Genomic DNA, 19,852 nt, shown 5'->3' on the forward strand with positions numbered 1-19,852 from the left:
ACACATTGGAGACAGGACGTCCAAGGTCAATGAAATTTATGGAGTTATGGCTTTTAGTTGTTCGCTGTGCATAGAATCAATGGAATTAATGGTCAGAGCAACTCTGCTCTCATTTACTTAAGGTATCTCACGTGAAGGAATTATGGCAGCGAGGCCCCTCCTTCTGGTAGTAAACTGTAGGAGAAAATGAAATAAAATGTAAAGGGTGAAACGAATCCCCGAGACCACTGAATTTCCAAGGGTCACGACGTCAGAGAGCCCTAATGTTTGATCTTGGAACTGCAGTAATGTGATAGCAGATTGATTACTGCTCCACATCAATTGTCAGAAAGTGCGTTCCTGTGTAAGGCAAGGAAAGAGACCTAAGAATTTAGAGAGCAAAAGAAGAAAGAACAGACGAGAGAAAATGCTGACGCGCTGTAATTTGTCAGCATTGGGGCCACAGGGGCAAGCCGAGAAGTCTTTGGAATAAAAGAAAGGTGCAACAGTTGGTCTATTTCGTAGGTGATAGCTAACGACTTGTGCGAAAATCATCAAGCACGCAAATCGACGCTCTACGATCTCGCCAGCCTAGCCGCTTTGAACCTACTCATTTTCTTGGGCCCACCTTCCTCCTCCGAGAATGGCACAACCTCACTTTCGTCCTCTTTCATAAATCCACCCTGTCGTTGGATCATTCTGTTGCGCATCCGGTGGTACTCTGTTGCTACTTCCTGATGTAGAAGCTGGGGATCAAGTTCGTCAGGTTCCGGCACAGATGTGTCAAGAGGGACATCGCGTTCAACGATGGTAGGTGCGAGAGTCATTCCTTCGGGGCCGGTGGGAACAGTGCGAGGTTGCTCTCCTACAGGAGCAAACTTGATGGGCTGAGAGAATGGCTTGGGTTTTGAGGGTTTGGCTGGGAAGAGTGGAAGCGAGGGGCCAGACGGTGTTGCTTTCGGAAGTGCGAGGGGACCGTTCGAAACGGTAGGAGCGGACGCCCGGTCTGATTTGAAGCGGGATGTCTTCTTCTTGGGTACTGGGGCACTAGATTCCACAGGTGCAGTCCGCTCTACTATGTCGCCTATAGGAGCTGACTGTACCTTCTTGGGAGTAGGGGTTGGGGCTGCTGCAGGTGGTTTTGGAGCGGGTGAGATATCGAGATCTTCAGAGAATCTGACAGATTTCTTCGTCGATGTGGTAGCTGAAGGTGAATCATCGTTGGCATTCTGCCCGTCTTGGACTGGGGCGACTTGTGAGTCTTTCTGGGCCGAGCCGTCATCTTTTCTATTGATTGTGACACGTCCAATACCTTCCCTGACGAGATCGTAGTCGCTCGCCTTCTTCCCAATATTCTCCATCATTCTGACGCCAAGCCGCTCCTCAAGCTCTATCATCCTTTGCCGCAAATCATCATCTACTACCCTTCTTGTGGAACGACCATACTGATCTTCGTCATCTGTGCTGCTTTCTTCGTCGGAGTAATCCTCGTCTGACCAATCACTGCCATCTTCAAGATTTAATTCTGCGACGACAGCACCAACTTCTGAGAGACCGTATTGCAACATCTCTCTGCGAAGTGCGGCATCTTCTGGGGACTCGTTGGTCGGTATTATTGGGGGCTCGGACGGCTTTTCCTCTGACTGCTTCGCTATATTCATGATCTCTTCAAGTCGCTTTGCATTTCTAGACATCTCTGGCTCGGGTCCATCCTTTGTGTCTTCTGTAAACTTCACGCCTTTCTTAGCAGGATTGACCGCTGCTTCCGGAGCGTCCACGGTCTTCTCAATTGCTTTCTCGGCGGGTTTCGCAAATGCTTTCTCGGCGGGTTTCTCAATTGCTTTCTCGGCGGGTTTCTCAACCATATTATCGATAGCAGGCTGGCTACTCGAATCCGGTGCAGTTGATAAAGAGGGTAGATCCTTCACGCCAGCCTTCCTTAGAACTTCAAGAAGCTGTGGTTTCGCACTCCCCGGGGTGGACGTATGACTCGAGATAACATTTCCTTCCTCATCCAGTTCCTCGACAATCTCGGTCAAAGGCAGCCCTTCCTCGTTCCTCACATCTGGTGTGCTTATAATTGTGGCAGCAGCCAACTTGTTCTCCGCGGTTTCGATCTGCCTCTGCACGGTGCGGACATTCTTCTCCACGTAGTCTATCCTCCGGTCTAACAGATTAACTACCTGGGCAGCATCTCGTGTTTCGGCACCTAGAATCTCTTCAATCTCCTTCTTATTGACGAGTTGGCCATCGTATTCGCGTGCGAGAGCAACGAGTTGCTGGCGGTTGGGCGTAGGATCTGCTGCTAAGATCTCCTCTTTAAGACCTTCGTATTCTGCTTCCCAGGTCTGCCAGTGGCGGAGAGACTTCTGGAGCTTCTCAATATTCTCCTCAAGCATCTGGCGATGCCTTTCGAGATCAAGGAAGCTGTCCTTCACGTTTTGAACCATTGTGCGCAGTGTGAAAGAATTAACATCTGTGGTTGATTCCTGCAAGAGGAATCCGAACAAAATTTGACGGGGTCAAAACAGCGATGCGGCTTAAAATATACCTAGCAGCTTATGTAATTGCTTAATCATCGCCTGATACATCGTGTGGACATCGCTTAAGACATCGCTTCACAGATCACTTGGAACTCGCTTAAATTGATTGGCTGAGACCGCTCCCAAAAATACACGGACGAGAATAATCAAATTAACTTGAAATTAAATGAAAAGAAAAGGTGAAAGAAAAAGGTAAATGCCTTTATGAGTTAAGACTTAAGGGATATTAAGGACTTAGAAAATTCTGTCAGCTTTTCGAACGAAATGAGTGGAATGTAGGGATCACAGAAAGCAAGTAGGTGTCTTGATGGGGCCGTGTACCTGTGTTTTACTGATATTGACCCATTTTATGCGGCTCACAACGCCCATAGGCGAGAATACGCGAGGTTAGGCGAGCGCCCCGTGCAAGGAAGGCACGACTCTAGCCATATATAGCTAGATCACCAACCCGGTCCACGATTATAAGGGCGGCCTGTCCCCTGGTCTGCGTGCGCCCATCAAAACACCACAACACAACAACAACACGATCTCACCCGCAACCCACCACTTCTCTTCAAAATTCATTTCTCTCCTCGTCATTCTTGGATTCAATTGTCTTTTGACTAATTTTCCCCGACTTGAAGCGCTTCGAACCACTAAATTCTCACGCGACGCGTCTCGAATCAAAACATCAACAAAGGCATTTGGATACATCCCTCCCACTCATACACAATACACATACGCACACATACACACAAGCACAACAGCGACAACTACACACCAGTGAGGGCGCCATGCAGGCGAGCTCACCCCCACCGCGACGAAAATCGCGACTTCATCGAGAGATGTCTCGAGACCTCGACCATTCGGTTGCCTCGTCCACCGGTTCCTATCATGGCACCGTCAGCACCGATTCGACCATGACCGACTTCAATCCACAGAGGGATGAAGCCATTATGTCCACTGGTCAAATGGACTACAACCTTTCAGCAAAACTCCCGGAGCTTCGCGACACCGCCAAAAAATATGGCCGCTGGTCTCCAAAACGACCAGAATTCGTCATCAATACTTCGGCTCTGGCCCGCGCATTCCCTGATTTCACCCAGGGTAGTATGCCAGATGATGCCAACTCTATGGAGTCTATCGAAATCGGACGCGGCGCGAAGACACGAAAGCGAACGCCCAACCGAGCACCTCGCGTTGAATACTCAGACAATTTCGACTCCCCGATCGTCATTGGCGACTTCCAAATTCTCCCCTCCCCTCACAGAGGACAAGGCCAGAAGGAGTCCATCCTGAAAGATGCATTGCGCAACAATGCCAAGAAGGACACTACTCCCCACCGCCACACCAGTTCACAGAAGGAAAACGCCCCTTCGACGAACTCCCAGACCGGCTCTCCATACATCTCCCACGCCAGTCATACAGCTACTGGAGAACAACGAAGCCTCGCAGAGCTGCACGCACGTGTTGCCGACGATTCAAATGGCTCTATCATCTTTGATGAGCGTCCCGCCACGACTTCCCAGACTAAAAGCACGCGATTCAGCGGCCAGTCACGGGCTCCACATCCTGCTCCCGTTTCCAAGAAGCAGCAGATCGATGCAGACTTTGCCGAAAGATTTCGCGCCGCATCTGGAACACCATCCAGGCCGCCAACAAGGAAGTCACAGACGAATAATACTACAACCTCAACCACTCCGAATCCAACACAACAATCTTTCACCTTTCCAAACATGCCCGACTTTTCCCACGTGGTTTCTAGCGCGACTAGCAATGGCGTTCCAGTCGTTGCTCGTGGCGGGAAAGTCCAAGCACGAGCCCAGAATGGAGTTGCGGGCAACTCACATGAGCCCGTCGATGGCATTGAAGTACCAGATGAAGAAGAGGATATCTACTTGTCTGTCGACTTGCTGAAAGCCAGAGTTGCTGAACTTGAGATGGAAAAGGCCAATTCTCAGAGGATCATTCATGACCTCGAAAGAGATAATTATCAGTTGCGGGCAGAGAAACAAGAGTTTGAGAGACGTCGACGCGCGGATAGCGCCTTAGGCATGGCTGATAGTGGAAGCGATGAAGGCAGTGATCGAGAGAGAAACATTGTTGCGGAGAAAACTAGTAAGTTCAATATTGTCTCTCATCCATTTTCTTACTGATGGCTTTCTTAGAACTCGAAGCACGTGCCTTGTCTCTTCAAAGCCTGCTCGATGCATCCATTAGGCAGGTCTCAAACCAAGAGCTCCGTCTCAAGACCAATACGGCTGAGCGGGATCAGGCCGTGAAACAATTGGCCCAAGCGCAGATTCTCATTGAAGAGCTGAAGGGCGAGAATGACAACCTCAAGGATGAAAACGAGTCCCTCCGGGCTCACTTGAAACAATTTATGGCCGACGCCGACCAAGATACTCATAATTGGAGGATAGGAGAACAGGCGCTGAAACAGGAAGTTGGAACTCTCAAGTCCAAGCTCGCTCAGTTCGGCGCAGAGAATGAGGAGCACACTCGGCAGTGGGAAAGGAAGGAGTCAACTCTCAAGAATCAGCTAGCACAGTTTGCTGCTGAGATCGAGCAGAATGCTCGAGACTGGGAGAAGAAGGAATCTAGTCTTAGGAGCAAGCTAGCTCAGCTGGTTGCGGAGAGCGAAGAAAATGCTCGACACTGGGAAAAGAAGGAATCGTCCCTTCAGAGGAAAATTCAGAGACAGGACGAAATTGTCAGAGAATTGCAAGAAGTGACGCACGAGATGCGCGAGAACACACGAGAGATTGATCTTACGATCTCTCGAAGAGAATCAGCTTCAGCGCGCTCAACCAAGAGCAAACGCAAGTCAGGAAGCCAGACCAAAGAGAAGAAGGCCGCTTCTAAAGTCACGGAGCAGGCACAGAAGCACTTGGAGCAGATGAAGTCATCAAATGACGATTCTTCCGCTCGAGACGAATATTCTACCAGCAAATCGGCGGGGTGGAAGCCAGCCGAATTATCTTTCCGCCCTGGATCTCGCTCCCAGTCACGTCGCAACTCCCAGAATGTGGAGATCGACAACCGCGTCGTCCAAGAAACACAGAACCAACAGATCGTTGACAAGAGTGTCAACGACGAAGAATCGTATGACGAGGAAAGTAGCTCGGACACGACAATCCACAAGAACACTGGAGATGCCGATAACCAAGAAGGTAACACACTTGATGGCTCAGATTACGAAAGCATCGTGGGCCCCGGCTTCATGGGCGATCTTCGCCAACAGCTCCGGGAATCGAGGGCAATGAAGAAGGAAGCACTGGCAGCAGCAGCAGCACATGACGATACCGCCCAAACCCTCGAATCCGTTCAGTCTGCGCGATCTTCTCGTCCTGCCTCTGCCCAGGGACTGACGGGCATCTTGAAGAACCGTGGCCCCCAGAACTTCGATGAGTTTGACCTGAGCGCTCGTGTGAGTGTAAAGAGTGCCAAGTCCGACGGTCGAGTTGAAGAAGACCATACTACTAGATCTGAGGCCTCCCGGAATCGTCGTCACTCCGATAGTGCTGTTTCTGCACGCACCAAACGTCGCCGCAACGCCGCTGAGGACATGACCTCCGAGTTCATCATTCCGGACATCTCATCGAACATCCACAACAATGCACCGGAGCATCCGGCACTCTCTGCCAACGCCCGTCGCATTCTCGATGGTCTCTGCAAACATGATTGCAAGAACTGCACAGTTTGCAACCGAGTCGCATCATTTGAAAACAATACCGGGGTGAAGCACAAGATGCACATCCCTAAACCAATTCCTGTTTCCGAGCGCATGGCTGTCCCTGCGCCTTACGAAGACGAACCTACCATTCGTCCATCTGTCGATCCCGGCTTAGCCCTGGCGACTGTTATCAAAGGCCTGGACGACGAGATCGCACATCTCAAGATTGAGCACGCCAGAATCCAGTCGGCGTACAACAAGCATGACTCATCTCTGGGCATGCGACAACGCAAGGCATTGAAGAAGCGCCTTGACAAGCTCCTCAAAGCCATTGACATCAAGTCGGATCAGGTATATGCTTTGTACGATGTCCTAGAAGGCCAGAAGCAGTGCGGCCAGCAAATGAGCGAGGAGGAGATTGAGATTACACTTTTGAGCATCGGAGTTGACCCAGAGGACTTTACCAAAGGATCAAAGAAGGGTGGCAAGCAGACCACACAGCATCAGAACGAAGACGACGACGAGGACGATTCCGAGTTGGATTTACCATGGGAGGGCATCGAGGAGACTACTGTTAGCATTGATGGGGCTAAGAAGAGACAGACCTAGGCCTAGTCTCTAGGCCATTGGATACGTTGCATTGCAGGTGTTTGGGCGTGTGTCATTATATATCATGTGTGTGCGTACGTGTGTGGATGGATCATTCTCTCAGATCGATTTCCTTTTGTGGGTGTCTACCAGTCGGGTCTTTCTTTGTGTGGATGGACGATTTTCTGAGATCGAGCCAGTCTAGTGGTGCGATTCCCTGTCATGGGTGTCTACTAGTCGGAGCTCTCTTTGTGTGGATGGATGATTCTCTGAGATCGAGCCAGTCTAGTGGTGCGATTCCCTTTCATGGGTGTCCACTAGTCGGAGCTCTCTTAGATTGAGTCTCCATCATAAACTGTTAATAGACGAGTATGAATGATAATGATTGTATGACCTACAACAACTGGAAGTGCCTTTGTTGAGCCCTGCAAAATCTCAGCGGTGTTTCTGACACCAGTGTGATACCATCCCCCACGGCACTTCATCAACTTTGTGACCCCCAAACTCTCCAGAAATCTTTGAGCTCAAGTCGTGGAGGGAACGATATTGGAAACAAAGAGTAAGTACAGCCGAATTTTACTCGTCCCAACCGTACCGTACGAATGGCTCGTAAGACTCTCTTAAACATAAAATAAAAATGAAATAAAGATATAAAAATTCAGCTATGTGGCACGGTGCTAGAGTCGCTGATCACATTTGATGACTATCTTATATAGTTTGTGATTCGTTCCATTGATCGAAAGCCTGTTTAAAAACACAACACGTCTTGATCAATTATTCATATCTACCTAATATACAGCCTTTGTTCTTCTATCCCCACTCGCCATTGGAACGGTTGACAGCGCTGGAATTCAAACCATGAATCTAGATTCCCGCAAAGTTCAGCGACGTAATCTCCCTTCGTGTCTGGATTTTGCTTCATGGGAAGGGCAAATGGTAGGGATCAATATAGATATACAATTACAAGAGTCGAAGTTGTTTGTCAACTTGAATATCGACATCACGGCTGCGACGAGCAACATGTCGTGGCGTGGGGGTTCTTGGGGACGTTAGGAGTGGGATTTTGCAATGGTTGATGTATGTATTTGACTATCATATTAATAACGCGAAAAGGTGAGTTATGCAAGGATTTCTGATTACTGAAGCATGGATCAGGAAGCCAGAAGTCAGCTTGCTGCAAAGGAGTTAAGAGGTATCAAGACCTGATAGAATCACTAAAGAATGTTGGCCAGAATAATCATAACATCGTTCATTGGGTATCATTAATTCGTTACATAACATTTAACTCTTCCTAGTCTCCAGCGCCAAAGCTGCTCGCTCTAGGAATGCATTAAAGTCCTTGATCTGCTTCAGCATGCCACCAGAGTCGCTCTTGTTGCTCACCTCTCCTGCCACACGCTTCAGGAGGAGTTCCATGCCAGTCATCTCAACTGCACTGTCTGTGGAGTCATGTGGATGCTGTTCTTTCCCGCGCTCGATTGCTAACTCGATGTCATGGATCGTGTTATTGAGGCTGTCGCGTTCCTAAGAGTGGGTTAGCACCTTGATTCATGTTTAGGAGTGGTCTAAGAGGACATACCTGAGCGTCTTTTGTCTCCTTTTCGTGCTTGATTCGGATTTCATCCATGCGCAGAGCGATTTGCTCCCTTTCAGCTCGTATACGCCGGATGTCTTCTCGAAGGGTGAGCTTCTTCTTCAATTCTTCTCGGACCCGTCTTTCGAGAGAAAATGTATTTTCCAGGTTTATAGTCTGAGAATTGATCAGCAAACGTGATTGATAGATCTGCTGTAGAGATACTTACGTGCTCAAGTAATCGATCTTGCAACTCTTTCCCAAAAGCCTCAACAGCACGCCATTTCGTCTTGTACTCTCGTCTTAAGGCAGAATCATTAGATTTATTACTGCCTTCTTCGAGGGTACTAAGGCCAGAATCGATGATTTCATGACAGACTTGGCTGAGAACATCGATGGGGTTCACTCCTCCTCTTTTGATGTAAGGGATTTCGGAATTAAGGATGTCAGCATCTGACTCCTCGTCATCGTAGAGTGGTCTCCGGGTAAAACGGTGAACTGTGATGGGTATTGGACTTCCAATGCGAAGTTTAGAACTCTTGGACGCCTTCTTGGAAGTCTTTGAGTTGGCCTTGGCTTTCGGCTGTAGGGCTTTTCTCGGTTGACGCTGCTGAGCGGGCTCGGAGATCCGGCGTGCTTTCCCCCGTCCCTTTTGCGGGACGGTTGGTGTTCGTATACTTGACTCGTCCAAGTCAGGAGACTCAACTGCACGATTTCTCGAAATTCTCCGTCCTCGATTCTCATTTAGAGCAGCTGCCGCTTCATGATCACTGATCTCTTCAGCTTCCTCTGTTGAATCCTTGGCGACTTCTTCTTCTTCTACTTCTACGTTAGAGACCTTCTCTCTCACCAATTGCTTCGGCTCTCTGCTTCGACCACGCAATTGTTCAGGGGAGAGTTCATCAAGCTCCTCAATATCTGGCTGGCCACCTTTACTGTGCCGTGGTCGTTCGTCAGATGAAACTAGTCGTTTTGGGGTAGTCTCTCCTCTCTTCCGCTTCCTTCGAAGTACTGGCGAGGTATCTATACTCTCGGCATCTGTAGTGTTGATATCCTGCAATTGATGAAGTAACTGTGAGCTTTGTAGAGTCGCTTCGTGGAGATATAAACGCGTCCTATGGCCACTTCCAGGCGCATCCTTAGGACTCTCCGTAACCTCTTCTATTACAGGAGCAGGCCGCGACGGCGGCGTTTGGGAAACACCAGGCCTGGATTCATATTCAGGAATTGTCTTTGGTTCATCTTGTCCAACATCTGCGTCCTGTCCAACTGGGCGATTCATGATATTTGCAGCAGGCGATTCTCTCGCATCATCTTCGGGTAGATCGTAGATATCGGGTCTCGATGCGCGCAAGGAAGATCTGGTACTTCGCGTCGAAGATGAGGCGGCTTGATCGGTATCAAGTTTCCTCCTCTTGGCAGATGTGTTCGCATCATTGGCGCTATTCCGTATGATTGGCACACCGTTTTCCTCCGTGACTCTCGCAATGGAGGAGCGGCCAGTAGAGCTTGCTTGGGTGGATAATCCAGGGGCTAATTCTGGTTGAGGACTCGGCTGAGATGGTGTAGTTTGTTGCGCTGGAGCTGGCACGGCTGGCACGGCTGGCACAGCTGGCATAACTGGAAAAGTGAGCCCGAAGTCGACATCTTTGACCTGACGCCTCCTAATGCGCGAAATCATGTCAGTAACTGTACGAGGTGGGGAGATTATGAAGCACTCACTGGGCCCCACGGAGGCGCTGTTGAATGCGTTCTTCGCGGGCTGCGAATCTATTAGCATTATTCAATAAAGAATAATATATTTAGAATTGGGAAGCCGTACCCGATGCCATATTGACGACGATATCAAACAGACATACTTGTTCTCGTCGTTGAAGTCGCGTTGATCACCTAAGGTATACGCGACAAAACACGCGTTGCCCCATTGGGACCACATAAGCTCGCCTCTGGGACCTCACATCATACATACCTTACACCTACTTACCCCGCAAACATATCACTTACAAACGGGGTCTTTGTCTCCTATGTATCTCGTTCTCACTTCGTAAGTGGTGTCTCTTATCATTAAGAATATTGGATAATACTTCTCCTACTGGATCGCATTCCTGTCGTTGGTTCTTATAAAATGGCCAATGCGACCAATCAAAGCGGCCCAGCGAGGGCAGCAAATCCTCTAACCTATCCAAAGAGTGGAGAGCCGTTCAGCAGCATGTTATTCAAGAATCCAACCTCGGAATATCGAGGATGTCCATTTTGGGCATGGAATACCAAACTTGATGAAGGCCAATTATTACGACAGATCGACTGTTTTGCGGAAATGGGTATGGGAGGTTTCCATATGCACTCACGAACTGGGCTCGATACAGGATATATGGGAAATGAGTATATGAATATGATTCGTTCTTGTGTGGAGTATGCTGAAAGCAAAGGTTTGCTTGCATGCTTGTAAGTTTTCATAGAATCGAAGGATCTGCTGTCATCCGAATCCTGGAATTGACATGTAACAGGTACGATGATGATCGGTGGCCCTCTGGATCTTCAGGGGGTAGGGTTGTAAAGGACAATCCACAGTTCAAAGCAAAGCATATTGTGTTCACACCTCGGTTTCGTGGTTCAGATGACCCCGACAGGTAAGTTAATTCGAAGAAAGGCCTTCAAACTTACGAAATTATCGTATACAGTGAAAGCGCACACCTTTTGGCTGCCTATGTCATTGACCTGGATGAGAATGGATGCCTTAAATCCAGTCGAATGCTGAAAGATATCGATGTGCACGAGTCAGACTCTCAGCTCTGGCTTGCATATGTCGAAACCAACGGTGGATCACCATGGTTCAATGGAGAAACTTATGTAGATACTCTCAGCAAGGAAGCCATCGGCCATTTCATCGATATTACCCATGAGGTCTATAAAGAAAATGTCGGGGATAAATTTGGCATAACTGTGCCCTGCATATTTACAGACGAACCACAATTCGGGAATATCAAGAATCAGTTATCGAATCCAAGGGGCGACAACGATGTTGTCTTCCCTTGGACATCGGACCTTGCCGAAACATTTCAAGAGAAATACTCATTGGATCTTATTGAGCACTTACCGGAAATTGTGTGGAACCTTCCAGATGGCAAGCCAAGCGTTATACGGTATCGATATCATGATCATACCTGTGAGAGATTCGTATCTGCGTTCATGGACCAACTTAGTGGCTGGTGCAGAAAGAACAATCTTTTGCTCAATGGACATATGATGGAAGAACCTTCTTTGCATTCGCAGACTTGCGCTCTTGGTGAAGCTATGCGTTGTTACCGGAGTATGGATATGCCGGGCATGGACCTACTTGCGGACTGGGTAGAATACAACACGGCAAAGCAGGTCTCAAGCGTTGCTCGTCAAAATGGGCTTCGAGGTGCGATGAGCGAACTTTATGGAGTTACGCATTGGTATTTCACGTTCGAAGGTCACAAAGGCTGTGGTGACTGGCAAGCAGCGCTTGGCATTACCTTCCGTGTTCACCATTTGACTTGGGTCAGCATGGCCGGTGAAGGCAAGAGAGACTACCCTGCATCCATAGGTTACCAAAGCCCATGGTACAAAGAGTACGGATACATTGAAGATCATTTCGCCAGGGTCGGAGTTGCTATGACACGCGGGCGAGCTCTCACACGTGTTGGCGTTATTCATCCTATAGAGAGTTATTGGCTGTCCTTTGGACCAAATGAGAGCGGTCACGAATTGGGCTTCCGTGATAGAGCCTTTTCTGATCTTACGAATTGGCTGCTTCACGGACTCATCGATTTTGACTTTATCTCCGAGAGCCTGCTTCCCGGACAGGTGGGCAGGCAACGACCCGGGAAGTTATCAGTCGGCCATTGCGAATACGACGTTGTCATCCTACCCCACCTCCAGACGATCAGGTCTACGACGCTCGAAATTTTGCGAGCTTTTTCTAAATCTGGCGGTAAAGTTATCATTGCCGGTAGCAGCCCAGGTCTGGTAGATGCAAAAGTACCCCCCACGAGTCCTACGATTGAGAACAGTGAGAATGTTTTCTGGAGTAATCAGAGCATTATTCGTGCGATAGAGGGATATCGAGATCTTCGAGTCACAATAAGAGGGAGTCTCGCCGAGGATAAGTTCTTATATCAGATGCGGCAGGATGGCGATAAACGATTTGTCTTTATCTGCAACAGAGACCGCAATTCATCCTTCCAAACTACAGTACAACTGAAAGGTGTTTGGGATGTTGAGAAAATGGACACGTTTTCGGGTGAGCAGATACAAATGGACAGTTCTGTAAATAAGGGATGGACGGTATTTCCTTACAAATTCGAAGGTTGTGCAAGCCTTCTTCTCCGACTATCACCATCTACTAGCACTGCTATTCGACTCTTCCGCCCTCCGGTCTCGGGTCAATATTTTAATGTAGCCTCAAAGATCCAGTTGGAGGGTGTTCAGCTTTCAGAACTCAATGTTCTCATGCTCGATTATGCAGAGTACAAAGTCGACGACGAAGATTGGTCTCCAAGGACAGAGGTACTCAAAATTGACAACATAATACGTAGGCGTTTTCAGCTGCCTCTCAAAGGAGCGCAATTCAAGCAACCGTGGGCAGTTCCGTCTTCAGAGCGAGCCCCCAGGGGACAGCTTACGTTACGTTTCACACTTCATTCCGAATTCACCTTCACTGAATCTTCAATGCTCGCACTCGAAGATGGAGGCAAGATTGGAATTTGGGTTAACGATATCCCTATTCCTCGTCCTTCATCTGCCGGTCAGAATACACCTTCATGGTGGGTTGACGAAGACATCAAGACCGTTCCCATTCCACACTATCTCATACACAAGGGAAGAAATACCGTGACACTTTCTTTCCCCTTTGGAATACTTACAAATGTTGAACGAATCTATCTCTTGGGCAACTTCTATGTCTCGTTGCAGGGCAACTCTGCGATCCTGCAACCCTTTGACCCCAAAAAGCTAACCTGGGGAGATATAACGACTCAGGGTTTACCATTCTATGTTGGAAATATCATCTACAAGTGCAGTTTCTCCGTTCCTTGTCTCCCTAAACCGTCTACCTCGAAAGTATCACTCCATGTGCCGGATTTTTCGAGTCCCGTGCTCAGTGTCGCCGATGTCAGGAGCAGGAAGCAGATTGGCAGGATTGCACTTCAACCTCGTACCTTGGAGATGGGAAAATGGAAAGAGGGCCAGCAAAAAATTGAGATCACGGCATTTGGAAATCGGTATAACAGCTTTGGGCATGTGCATGTTACTGCTTGGGCAGCAAATGAATATTGTTCGCCGGATACGTGGAGGAGTGAGTTATTCCCTTTCTGTGTTGCGTGGATGTAGAGCAAGTTTCTCTAACCTTCCCGCAGCTGAGGGAGATCGATGGACAGATGACTATAATGTCAAGCCGATTGGGGTTTTGGAGTGTCCGACAGTGGTGCTGGAAATCTCTAAGAAGCCCGACGACGACGAAAGTGATAAAAGTGACGAACATGACTGGGAGATTATTGGGAGCATGGAAGATACGCAGCTCTGAGTACACCAGACTGGGGCAGGCTGGGAAGGAACTTCATTTCAGATGCTCCGTGACAAGGAGTGGTCATTCTTACGGCGTCAAACTGGCCGGGGTTTTTGGAGTGAACCTTGATTGGAATCACTACAGTACAGAATGCGACAGAACCTGCTTTATAGTAGTACTTGCGAAGGGAGCTTCCGCAGGCGGTTCAATGACTCTCAGAGTGGAAATGATATAAAATAATCCTGTCCTTGCGTCAACCTCATTAATTTCCAGCCATCAGGCACTACGACGAGACGAGGAGGAGAGAATAACTCTCAATATATAATCTGAAGATACAAGCAACAAATAGTTACACTGTAGTAGCAAGAAGCATGAAACAATCTTAGATAACAAGAACTTGGTACTTTGCCCATTACCCGTCACCACAACTCCTCCTCTCCTGAAATTCTCAAAGTCACAACTTTGGGCGTAAAATATATCTGACTTTCATCTCTTTGCGCCAGGCGGTGAGTCTATGGTCTCCAAAGCTCATTTCGGAGGGCTCCAATACAGAGCGGATGTCAACGAACGCTCCTTCGTCCGAGTCGTAGGATAGTTGCGCCTACCGCACGTGTCTCAGAACACCTCACCTCACCTCACATTCGAAAATAAACAATCCATTCCAACAAGAGCTTCCTCCCTGTTTTAATGCGGCTGTTTCAATACACATTATCTGAACATCTCACATTTTTCAAATAAACCCGCGCGCAAATAAACCTGTCCGTTACACCAATGCCATCAACCGAACTTTCAGTCGAGGAAACCATGGGAGGCGCAAACAGCACGGCGCGCGAATACCAAAGCAACGCCCCGGTCAAGCAGGTCATCGGAAACTATTCCAAGGTTATAGGACAGAAGGAGGAGCGTACCTACACCAACCGCAACGCCGTCCGGATCATCGTGATCAACGCCATCGGCCACATGGCGGTTCTGGAAGACAAAGACAAAAGCTACTACAGCCTACCCAACGGTATCGTCGCGTACGATGCAGATCACCAGAATGCGGGCGAAGAAAGCGTTAAAGAGCAACTCGGTTGCGAGGTTGTGGTGTATGAGGAGTGTATTGCGGCGGCGGAAGAGTGGAGGGGTGATTTGCATCAGCAGTCTTTTTGCTATGTTGCGAGAATGATGGAGGATAAGGAGAAGACTGAACTACTGTCTGTGGAGGGCCGGGATGGATTGCAGATTATGTGGGTTGAGGTCAACGAGGCTATCGGGATGATGAAGAAGTCGAAGCCTACGTCGGAGTTGGGCAAATCGGTTAGGGAGAGGGACTTGTTCTTTGTGAAGGAATATGATAGGCTGCTATGGTCAGGAGGATTGCGAGCCATGTACGATGATTGGTTCAAGGTTTGAAGTGAGAGTATTGGAGAGCCAATCCAACAGTTATTCAAGTGCCTAGCAATTGCTCAGCATGCAGATGGCAGTATATCTAGCCTCTAGGGCCGTTCGGCCCGTTCCTGAGGGTGGAACGTGAGGTTCTTCCTAGGAAATCGCCCTGTTACACATGGAGGAAGTGAGGCTCCTTTGCCTAGAGTATGAGTCGGCGCATGAGCTTGAACTTCAAATGAATTCATTGAAAAGATTCCCATTCCTAGAATCATAGTTTCTTCTTGTGATATAAAGTGATTCATCAATTGTGATCAAAGATGGCGCCTTAACGATACCTGTTCATTGTAGTACAAAACGCACAACTAAATATAATGGCGACCTTCTATTAAATAAAGAGCCTAGATTTCTCGCATTCAATCATTTCGGATACAGTCCAGCGCCGACAAGGTCGAGCTGGAACAATGGAAAGGGGCTCGCTTAACGGCCACCAGCTCACATCGTCTCCTGGATACTTAAAATAATAAAAAGGCGGCAGTTTTATCGCAGAAGGTTTCTATGTAAGAGAGGTAAGGCTTGGATGCTTACAGTTATTCCAAAGCGGGCTGGTCTAATAAGGAAAAAAGAAAAGGACGAAAAGAAAAAACCAAAAAACATACAACAGCAGGTATTCGCTGGTGGTCACCCACCCAACTACTAATCTGCCGATCTAAGGCTTGTGTATGGCAGAGCGGACGGGATGCCCAATTCTCCTTAGTCTGTGGTCGTATGTGATAGACAAACATTTATTTTATTATATATACCTACTATCTGGAGAAATAGAGTGGCGGAGGCCGATTCCGTGGAGTTATTTGTCGCAGAGCGGACGTAAGGTACTCTTCCAGAAAAGACTTTACTTTCGAGAATGCAATTCTAGTATTTTATTCCTATTGTGGGACCAACTCGATTGAACTATTAAAACCAAAACTTTTGGGGGTATCATCTCCTAAACTAAATCATGCTTCACCATGTTCGGCACCTCCCTAAACCCGGACGCCAATCCTTTAGGATTCTGAGGGTATAATTTTGGCCCGCCAGATACACTTCCTGCAGCCAATATGCTCAACTTCCCATCCTTTAACCAACCCATGAATATACTCCCGCCGCCATCCAAATTGAGCGCTATCTGGGTGTCGTCAATGCTCTTCTTCAAATAGCTCTTCAAAAATTGGTCAATCAAGGTCCTCAGCTCATTAATCCTCATGCCCTTCGATCTCTGCGAGTTGTAGGTAACGGCAATCTTTATGCCACCGCCTACATATACCAGCACGTTCCTCTCATTGGGCTCGTTCACCGTACATAGCCCGCCGGGCAAGTGTGTAAAAACGGTCTGCAAATAGGGGTTGTTTCTGTCCTTGGCAGGGTTGGGAACCATTTTTCCGTCGGGAGTCTTGACCCAGTACTGTAGCCGGCCGGCCTTTGTGTTCGCTAGCTTCGGATCGGGGATTTTCGTGTCGACCGGCTTCTTTAAGTCAGGCCCGGAAGTCAAGAAACTACCGTCGTCGCCGGAGATTTTTTCATAAAGGTCCGCATACACGCCGGGCACAGCGACACTGTTCTTGGAGACAGACGTGGGGCCGACCGCGAAGGCTCGGTACTTTTTCGGGTCGAGAGGAGGTCCATTAAGATCCGCCTTTAGAAGAGGATCTGATACGATGAAAAAGCCGCCATTGGTGACAAGGGCGTTCTCGCCTTTCTTTTGCTGCGACATCACGAATTTATCAGGCCTTACCTTGCCTTCGGGGGGACCCACAATCGACGTCTTCGCTCCACGCATAACGACGGCGGTGAAGAGCCCATCTTGCTTCATCTTAGAGAGGACGGCCGCCACAGCAGGGTCTTTATCTGTTTGAGAGTCGGAGCTTTTGTAAAAGTGGTAAGAGGTTGCTTGAGGTGCTAGCGATACGGTTTTGAAGGCGGGGATCTTGTCGTCCCTTGGTAGAAGTACAGGTAGTGTTTCGCCTGTTACCGGTTCGAGCGACGGTAAGGTTTCTTCGAGATTAGCTGCATAAGGAGCAGCTTCACCAAAGCCCCCTAAAGAAATAGCGGCAAATAGGAGAAGGTTAAGGGCTTTCATGGCTGTAGCCCGGCTGAATATAAGGAAAAGGGTTGTCGGAAAGCAATGAAACAAGCAGAATAGACTCGAATTGATGGGATTTGTTTATGATGTGAAGATCTTGGACTGTTCATGTATACTTCTATCCAAGGAGAAAGACTTCTACTTATATATGTGTGTGTGCACATGTCTAGAGCTGCTCAACAACTGATAGTTAGATGAGGCTCTCCAAAGAACAACAGATTCCTGAAGGAAGTCTTGGTTTACTGTATTGAGTGAAGAGTGGCTGCAACAACTTTTCCTTAAGGAACGGCACAGATCCTGTTCGCAGTCCGTCTTAGTAGGATGAGAGGACTGGGCCTTGGAAGAGCCAAAATTGAGTATCGGCCGCCAATCCAACATGTTAACGTTCTGCTGTTAGTACCGATTTTAGCAAGAGCGGGACTGGGAGCGGGAAGCGGGGACGGGGCGGGGAGCGGGAATGCGGCGGGGAGCGGGAATGAGGCGGGGAGCGGGAACGGCCGCAGCTATGATATTACACAGCCTCATGGTCGTCAAAATAGAAATGGGGGGTTTGTGCTTGTGGCAGTGCACGTTTCAACATCCGTTGGTTTGATAGTTTACAACCTACAACTATTCTGTAACAATCACGAACAACTTCAACTCAAGCTTCCTCCAACCCTTTGTCGAGTTAACGATGTCGCAAATCGCATCTGAGTTTCCTCGATTTTCAGAACTTCCCTTTGAGCTAAGGATTAAAATCTGGGAGTTCGCTGTCCCAATTTATGTCAAGGACCTCGCGGACCGTCTTCCACCTGCGGAGGAGTATTCTTGGGCGGAGCGGCGGCGACTGGCACTTACTGGCAGCATTCCAGAAGACTCCAAGCAAGCTTTACGTGTCCGTATTTTGGACCATCCTGGTGTGCTCAAGCTGCGCTTCGAAGAAAACGACTTCGAAACCCTCGTTGCCTCTCTCCCGATCTCTGCTGTTTGCCACGAGGCGCGCTCTTTTGTCATCGAGTTTTGTCGCCCGCTAGGAGCGCATCTACGGTTCGAGTACGCCACGTCCCCTATGTTGACATACGAAGAGACTAAAGATGGTTGGGAACCACTGGAAGTGCCGTTTCGGCAGGAGGCAGAACACTTGGAGCGCCTGTTGTGGCAGCCGACAACACTGACTGTTGATTTGGGATCATTTAAATCGGCAGAGCACCTTGTCGACACGGTGGTCCGGTTCTTTGGCAACAAGATTCAACGCTTAATCCTCGACCAAGCGATACCTGTTAGCTACTCTTTAGATTATGCGTACTGGGACGATTCTGGCGCAATACCTGAAAGAATGTGAGTAGTTAATCGCCCCTTTCTCTAAAAATGCATTGCAGTAGCCTTTCATACTAATCCGCGCAATAGTGACGCAATTCTAAAAACCTTTTCCGAAGAAGACCCTACTCTCATGTGCGTGACGAAAGATCGGAAGATATACGTATCAGAGAGCTACTGGCAGACCAACCGCTGGGTGGTGTATTTGGCTAAGCATCTCGTGAAGATTGCTGAGCTTCTTGATGGGCCCTTGGAGAGCTTGCCGCAGCTTGAGCACCTTGAGGTGACTCTCAGTATCTGTTCATTAGATATTGAAAATCCTAGGATTGAGATGGTTTATAAACGGGACGTCGAGGTATTGGCTGTTACCTCTAGCGACCCCTTGGGCTGGCCTTTGTGCGAGACTCCAACTGTACATGTGGGCTAGCAGGTGGTCTTAGCGTAATGCTACAAGTTTAGCCCGAAATAAACATTCCACTAAGAATTAACTACCTAGGTACCTAGGGTAGTGTGATGGAAGCTTAGATGCCCAAGGAGCCACAGTACTACCCGAGTCACGTGCATATGCTGTATATTACCTTACCTACCTACCTAGGTACCTACCGATCCCTTCTCTTTTCTCTTCTTGTCCCAGCCTTATTTAAGGAATACGATCAAACGAGAATGAAATAAAGTCCCAAAACTATATAGTAAGGTACCTTATATAACAGCGGGATTTCATAAGCCCACGGACCAAATCGCGATAGGGGGAGCTCAGATTAGGCATAGTGTCCAAGCTTCGATGTTTATTTTTAGCGTCGGCTCTCGAATCCCAAAATTAGACCTCGTCAGGTAGACGCCCTAGACCATTCTGAATCCATCTGCATTCTGGAATTCTTCTGAGCTTAAGATAGCCCAGCCTCGCGCTTCTTCGTACATGAGTCGACGGAGACCGATCATCGCCAAGCCTTGATGAGTGAAAGCAGGCTGAAGCAGGACAGCGGTCATCTCAACTGATACGCACACTCAGGTCACAACGTCGCGGTCCGCACGCCGAATCCTGCTCTCTGGGCGCCCGCATACCGATAAGATGACTCCGGAGATGGGGATAGGACGCACTGGCACAATTACAGTCTGGAGGTAGAATGAGGAGGAATTCAAGCCTTTTGATTTTTGAAATGGTACAAACTTGAGCGGCTTCCCCGCCTGCTCGGACCAAACG

General features: G+C 48.4%; 7 protein-coding genes across 7 annotated transcripts; 4 read left to right on the forward strand and 3 right to left on the reverse strand.

Annotated features, from left to right (window-relative positions):
• Positions 1-395: 395 nt before the first annotated feature.
• M430DRAFT_35925 (hypothetical protein) lies at positions 396-2,467 on the reverse strand. The gene has a single exon (XM_024866840.1). It carries the CDS (start codon positions 2,427-2,429, stop codon positions 555-557), a length of 1,875 nt encoding a protein of 624 aa, XP_024719799.1. The 5' UTR covers positions 2,430-2,467; the 3' UTR covers positions 396-554.
• A 563-nt stretch (positions 2,468-3,030) lies between these two features.
• On the forward strand, positions 3,031-7,163 carry M430DRAFT_43454 (hypothetical protein). Its single transcript, XM_024867622.1, has 2 exons — positions 3,031-4,619; positions 4,670-7,163. The coding sequence occupies exons 1-2, from the start codon at positions 3,296-3,298 to the stop codon at positions 6,784-6,786; spliced, it is 3,441 nt and encodes a 1,146-aa protein (XP_024719800.1). The 5' UTR covers positions 3,031-3,295; the 3' UTR covers positions 6,787-7,163.
• An 883-nt stretch (positions 7,164-8,046) lies between these two features.
• Positions 8,047-10,170, reverse strand: M430DRAFT_20508 (hypothetical protein; the record flags this gene model as incomplete). The annotated part of the gene is made up of 5 exons (XM_024864313.1): positions 8,047-8,289; positions 8,345-8,515; positions 8,568-10,002; positions 10,061-10,100; positions 10,161-10,170. 5 exons carry the CDS (start codon positions 10,168-10,170, stop codon positions 8,047-8,049), a joined length of 1,899 nt encoding a protein of 632 aa, XP_024719801.1.
• Positions 10,171-10,521: 351 nt separating this feature from the next.
• Positions 10,522-14,279, forward strand: M430DRAFT_59833 (hypothetical protein). The gene is made up of 4 exons (XM_024868824.1): positions 10,522-10,783; positions 10,846-10,968; positions 11,020-13,658; positions 13,720-14,279. The coding sequence occupies exons 1-4, from the start codon at positions 10,548-10,550 to the stop codon at positions 13,884-13,886; spliced, it is 3,165 nt and encodes a 1,054-aa protein (XP_024719802.1). The 5' UTR covers positions 10,522-10,547; the 3' UTR covers positions 13,887-14,279.
• A 360-nt stretch (positions 14,280-14,639) lies between these two features.
• On the forward strand, positions 14,640-15,263 carry M430DRAFT_29197 (hypothetical protein; the record flags this gene model as incomplete). The annotated part of the gene is made up of 1 exon (XM_024865853.1): positions 14,640-15,263. The coding sequence occupies one exon, from the start codon at positions 14,640-14,642 to the stop codon at positions 15,261-15,263; it is 624 nt and encodes a 207-aa protein (XP_024719803.1).
• Positions 15,264-16,167: 904 nt separating this feature from the next.
• On the reverse strand, positions 16,168-17,420 carry M430DRAFT_43458 (hypothetical protein). The gene has a single exon (XM_024867623.1). The coding sequence runs from the start codon at positions 17,350-17,352 to the stop codon at positions 16,222-16,224; it is 1,131 nt and encodes a 376-aa protein (XP_024719804.1). The 5' UTR covers positions 17,353-17,420; the 3' UTR covers positions 16,168-16,221.
• Positions 17,421-17,975: 555 nt separating this feature from the next.
• M430DRAFT_59836 (hypothetical protein) lies at positions 17,976-19,190 on the forward strand. Its single transcript, XM_024868825.1, has 2 exons — positions 17,976-18,672; positions 18,742-19,190. Exons 1-2 carry the CDS (start codon positions 18,029-18,031, stop codon positions 19,076-19,078), a joined length of 981 nt encoding a protein of 326 aa, XP_024719805.1. The 5' UTR covers positions 17,976-18,028; the 3' UTR covers positions 19,079-19,190.
• Positions 19,191-19,852: the final 662 nt, after the last annotated feature.

The sequence above is a fragment of the Amorphotheca resinae genome (genome assembly GCF_003019875.1).
Source record: "Amorphotheca resinae ATCC 22711 unplaced genomic scaffold M430scaffold_8, whole genome shotgun sequence".
Classification (NCBI taxonomy): domain Eukaryota; kingdom Fungi; phylum Ascomycota; class Leotiomycetes; order Helotiales; family Amorphothecaceae; genus Amorphotheca; species Amorphotheca resinae.

Excerpts from the sequence above, each read along its gene's own strand:
- M430DRAFT_59836 (XM_024868825.1), top strand. The coding sequence starts at position 18,029 with ATGTCGCAAATCGCATCTGAGTTTCCTCGATTTTCAGAACTTCCCTTT. Across the intron at positions 18,673-18,741 it reads GGCGCAATACCTGAAAGAAT|TGACGCAATTCTAAAAACCT; the intron begins GTGAGTAGTTAA and ends TCCGCGCAATAG.
- M430DRAFT_35925 (XM_024866840.1), bottom strand. The coding sequence starts at position 2,429 with ATGGTTCAAAACGTGAAGGACAGCTTCCTTGATCTCGAAAGGCATCGC.
- M430DRAFT_43454 (XM_024867622.1), top strand. The coding sequence starts at position 3,296 with ATGCAGGCGAGCTCACCCCCACCGCGACGAAAATCGCGACTTCATCGA. Across the intron at positions 4,620-4,669 it reads CATTGTTGCGGAGAAAACTA|AACTCGAAGCACGTGCCTTG; the intron begins GTAAGTTCAATA and ends TGGCTTTCTTAG.
- M430DRAFT_43458 (XM_024867623.1), bottom strand. The coding sequence starts at position 17,352 with ATGAAAGCCCTTAACCTTCTCCTATTTGCCGCTATTTCTTTAGGGGGC.
- M430DRAFT_59833 (XM_024868824.1), top strand. The coding sequence starts at position 10,548 with ATGTTATTCAAGAATCCAACCTCGGAATATCGAGGATGTCCATTTTGG. Across the intron at positions 10,969-11,019 it reads GGTTCAGATGACCCCGACAG|TGAAAGCGCACACCTTTTGG; the intron begins GTAAGTTAATTC and ends TATCGTATACAG. Across the intron at positions 13,659-13,719 it reads TTCGCCGGATACGTGGAGGA|CTGAGGGAGATCGATGGACA; the intron begins GTGAGTTATTCC and ends ACCTTCCCGCAG.